Source organism: Cebus imitator, unplaced genomic scaffold (assembly GCF_001604975.1).
Source record: "Cebus imitator isolate Cc_AM_T3 unplaced genomic scaffold, Cebus_imitator-1.0 Scaffold497, whole genome shotgun sequence".
Lineage (NCBI taxonomy): Eukaryota > Metazoa > Chordata > Mammalia > Primates > Cebidae > Cebus > Cebus imitator.
The window spans coordinates 1,371,332-1,376,291 of NW_016107812.1; the positions used below are offsets into that span (position 1 = coordinate 1,371,332).

Here is a 4,960-nt window from a genome sequence, read left to right on the forward strand (position 1 = left end):
TAATTCTCCTGCCTCAGCCTCCTGAGTAGCTGGGATTACAGGCACGCGCCACCATGCCCAGCTAATTTTTTGTATTTTTAGTAGAGACGGGGTTTCACCATGTTGACCAGGATGGTCTGAATCTCTTGACCTCGTGATCCACCCACCTCGGCCTCCCAAAGTGCTGGGATTACAGGCGTGAGCCACCGCACCCGGCCAAATCTGCCCTCTTAAGAGGGGACATAGAGACAGAGTCCTCCCTCTCTACCATGTGGCGGCAGAGCAAGAAAGTGCCATCTGCAAGCTAAGGAGAGAGCCCTCACCAGGAACTCAATCTGCCAGGACCTTCATCTTGGACTTCCCAGCCTCTGGAACAATGAAAATACATTTCTGACCAGGCACAGTGGCTCACGCCTGTAATCATTAACACTGTGGGAGGCTGAGGCAGGTGGACTGCCAGAGCTCTGGAGTTTGAGACCAGCCTGGGCAACATGGTAAAACCCTATCTCTACTAAAATAGAAAAAATTAGCTGGGCATGGTGGTGTGTCCCTGTAGTTCCAATTACTCGGGAGGCTGAGGTAGGAGAATTGCTTGAACCTGGGAGATGGAGGTTGCAGTAAGCGGAGATCATGCCACTGCACTCCAGCCCGGGTGATAGAGCAAGACTCTGACTCAAAAAAATAAATAAATAAAATAAAATAAATGTCTGGTGCTTAAGCCACCCAGAATGCAGTACCTTGCTATGGCAGTATGAACAGACTAGTACAATAATCTTTAAGCTTGTGCTGGCAACATTATTTATAAATTCACTAAGATCATTCCTATTAAGGAAAAGACAGGCCAGGCAATCCCAGTACTTTGGGAGGCTGAAGCGGGTTGATCACGATATCAGGAGTTTAAGACCAGCCTGGCCGAGATGCTGAAACCTTGTCTCTACTAAGAGAAAAAAAAAAAAATTAGCCTGGCATGGTGGCAGGTGCCTGTAATCCCAGCTACATGGGAGACTGAGGCAGGGAATTGCTTGAACCCGGGAGGAGGAGGTTGCAGTGAGCCGAGTTCACACCACTGCACTCCAGCCTGGGTCACAGAACAAGACTCCATCTCAAAAAAAAAAAGGGAAAAGATGAACTCAATGACTTATTTTTGCTCCTTGTCTTAACATGTATGTCCTAACATGCAATAACATGTACGTTTCAATAACAATAGCCAACATTAAGTGCTAACTCTAAAGTTCCCTCTAAACAATTCGTATATAATCTCATTAATTTCTCAGACTAACTATGAAATAGATACAAAGGCACAGAAAGATATGCTTTAGCCCAAAGTTATGTGTTGACAGGTTTGTCAACACACATAATTTATCTCTAGAGTCTGCTCTTCACCAAACCTCCTAGTCTATCAGGTAAGGACAAAGGGAAAAATCCTCAAATACTTCCTCTTGTCTTAAAGGAATAACTTTGATATATTGTAATGATATCTAAATACCTTTTTTTTTTTTAAAGACGGGGTTTCACCGTGTTGGTCAGGCTGGTCTTGAACTCCTGACCTCAGGTGATCCTCCCACCTTGGCCTCCAAAGTGCTTGGATTACAGGCGTGAGCCACCATGCCCAGCCTCTAAATACTTTCAAAGTTGTAAAACAAACTTTAACTTGATACTGGAATTTAAGACTGCCAAATCTCCGACAAAAACAAAACAGGTTGGACACAGTGGTTCACGCCTGTAATCCCAGCACTTTGGGAGGCCGAAACAGATGAATCGCTTGAGCTCAGTTGTTCAAGACCTGGGCAACATGGCAAAACTTCGTCTCTACTGAAAATAACAAAAATTAGCCAGGCATGGTGGCGCACGCCTGTAGTCCCAGCTACACCACAGGCTGAGGCAGGAGAATCACTTCAACTGGGAGGCAGAGGTTGCAGTGAGCTGAGACTACACCACTGCACCCCAGCCTGGGTGACAGAGAAAGACTGTATCGAAAAACAAACCAAACAAAAAACAAAAAACATTTCATGCTGTGGGTAAAGGAAAAAAAAAAAAAAAAAACAAAACAGGTACAAGCATATTGTAAGGGGTAAAAAAAACCAAAAAAAAAAAAAAAAAAAGGCTTCTAAACAGCAAATATTTCCCATCCTCACTCCTTTTTAAAGCATAATGTCAGGCTGGGTGCGGTGCCTCACACCTGTAATATCGGCACTTTGATAGGCCAAGGCAGGTGGATCACCTGAGGTTGTGAGTTTGAGACCATCCTGACCAACACGGAGAAACCCTGTTTCTACTAAAAATACAAAATTAGCCGAACTTGGTAGGGCATGCCTACGATCCCAGCTACTTGGAAGGCTGAGGCAGGAGCATCACTTGAACCCAGAGGGGGAGGTTGCCGTGAGCCGAGATCACGCCACTGCACTCCAGCCTGGGCAACAAAAGTGAAACTCCATCTCAAAAAAAAAAAAGGTATAATGTCAGAATGCTAATTTATTAATTTTCAAAGTAAACGTTTTTGTTGACATGACCAGTGCATTTCCCTCCCCGTACAAAGGCTACAGGGGAAATCACACTACCAGATGATCCCTTAGGAGCATGGAGGCAGTGAATGCAGAGGGTGAAGGAACTTCCTCCGACTTTGTTCAAGTTCTTACCTTTCCAGGTTCATTAAGTAAATAAATATTTAGGGGCTGCAACTTGAGATCGCTTTTAATGTAGGCACTACAGCTGTAAGTTTCCCTCTGAGTACTGCCTTGGCTGCATCCTAAATACCTTTTGGTGTATTGTGATATTGTGCTGTAGCTGGCGTAGAGTTAGAGCCTGAACAACATCATTTTATAAAAGAAAAAGCTGTTTTTTAAAAATAAGTTGTAACGGCTGCCCCATTCTCCTCACAATAACTGCTAGCCTTGGCTACTGTAAATAAAACTGCTAGTTTGCTCTAGCCACTATGTCAAGCTGCTTACCTTTTCTTATCAGTAACTGCCAGAATTGCTAGCCTTTGCTTACCGGCAATTGCCAGACTAAGCAGCCCAAACTAATGCCATCTTGGCCCCTGCGACTTGTAATAAGTAACTAAGGTGTGTGATTTTCCACCTTACCCAGATAATGTGTAAACAAACGTTTATCTTGATTTCTGTAAAAACACTTAAGTAACAAACGGAATGACAAGAGACCCCTGGCCCTTGGAATATCCGGAGCCCTCGTCTCCACCCAGGAGATGATTTACAGAATCCACTAGCCCTCGGAATGTCTGGAGCCTTTTCATCCCCATCCCCACTCCTCACCCCCACTCCCAAGGTGGTTTTTCGGGTATAAAAAGTCTTGGCACCCTCCTTTCAATGCCACAGGTTGGAGAGACGTGAGTCCTCCGTGGTCACCGGAATAATAAATGACCCTGCAGTGTGGCATACTTTTGTCTTGGTGCTAACGTTCTACGCTCGGTCCGGTACAACAGTATTCTACTTTTGTTTCATTTGTCTCGAGATACTTTTAAAGGTCCCCTGTGAGGACTTCTCTGACCCATCGGTTGCTTTAAGGGTGGGGTGTTTAATGCCCGCCTATCTATGAATTTTCCACTTTTCCTTCAGTTACTGATTTCTAATTTCGTTCCCCTGTAGTCAGAAAATATACTTTGTACAGCAAGGAACGTGGCAGTGCTGCATTCTGGAGGACACACCAACACAACTAGTTTACAAAGTTGTAGCGAGGACCAAATGAGCCGCATGACTCACGCACGCCGACACCCGGGTAAACAGCAGCTCGGAACATCCGGCGAGCACCCCGCACCGGCGCCCCAGAGGCCCGCCGCCCACGGGTGGCTCAGCCCGAGACCGGCCGGCACCGCCCCGCCCCGCCCCGCCCCGCCCGGGCTCCGCACCTCGCCTCCGCCCGATGGTCCACTCCGGCTTCCTCAGCAGGACGTGCGGCTCGCCCTCCTCGGCGCCCAGGCGCAGGAGCCGCCCCCAGGGCTGCGGCGGCAGCGGCTGCTCGCCTTCCTCGGGCCGCTCCATCGGGATTCACATCTGCGAAGACCCCGGAAACGCGCGTGGAGACTCCCGACCCCAGAGGCCGAGACTCGGCGCCCGCCCCGCCCCGCGGGCCCCTGCCCGGCCGCCCGCGCCCACGCGGCCCCGCGGCCCCCCGGCCCGGCCCGGACGCCGGCGGGCGCCCCCTCCCACGGGCGCAGCCGCGTCCCCTGTCGCCGCCCAACGCAGCGCCCTCGCCAGCCGCGCTCACCCCCGCCCCGCGCCAAACCCGGAACCGGCTGCGCCGCCGCCGCTGTCAACAGACATAGCAGCTCCCTCAGCTGATCCGCGGGGCGGGGCCGGCGGCGTCTGCGCCCCGCGATTGGCTGGCGGTGGCGCCCACCGAGAGCGGCGGCTAGAGCGGCGCCGGGAGTGGCCGGCGAGGGTAGGCGCGCGGGGGCGGCCATCTTTGATCCTGGCCGGGAGACTCGGTCGCCCGCGGATCACGGAAGCGGCTGCGGTCGGCGCCATGCTACACTGGGGCAGAAGGGACGGCGGACTTCCGTACTGGAAGCCCGGGGGCTTCTGAAAGCCCGGCCGACCTGCAGATGACTTCTAGAAGCAGGAGAGGGTTCACCTTCGTTGTCACGTGGAGACCCTTTCGGGGGCCATTTCCCTTCGGATCACACGGACCCGAAGTCTGATGGCCCGGGCGTGCTCCGCGAGTGGGAGCGGCTGCGTTGCGGGCCGGGCGGACCGGGGCCGCGTCTGGGCGGGCGTTTTGCGGCGTCTTCCCATTCTGAACGCGCGTACCCTTTGCCTCAGTGCCCACTTCTTGGACCCCCGCGGCGTTGGCGTGTGTGCTCCAGAGAAGGGCGCCAGAGGGGACTCCCTGAAGGTGAAAGGTGGCGAAAGCGGAGGAAAGACGGCAAGGCGCGTTCCGCGCAGGGGGAGGAGACCCCAAGTGCGGCTTTAAGAGGGCGAAGCGGGGCTGGGCGCGGTGGTTTACGCCCGTAACTTCAGTGCCCTGG

General features: G+C 52.1%; 1 protein-coding gene across 1 annotated transcript in view; it reads right to left on the reverse strand.

Annotated features, from left to right (window-relative positions):
- Positions 1-4,310, reverse strand: part of CHFR (checkpoint with forkhead and ring finger domains) — a 45,905-nt gene extending 41,595 nt beyond the window's left edge. Inside the window, exons 1-2 of the mRNA XM_037733194.1 lie at positions 4,201-4,310; positions 3,842-3,986 (exon numbers count right to left, since the gene is read on the reverse strand). Coding sequence (XP_037589122.1) covers positions 3,842-3,974 — 133 coding nt within the window. The 5' untranslated portion in view covers positions 3,975-3,986; positions 4,201-4,310. The remainder of the gene's footprint in view (positions 1-3,841; positions 3,987-4,200) is intronic.
- Between the last annotated feature and the right edge of the window lie 650 nt (positions 4,311-4,960).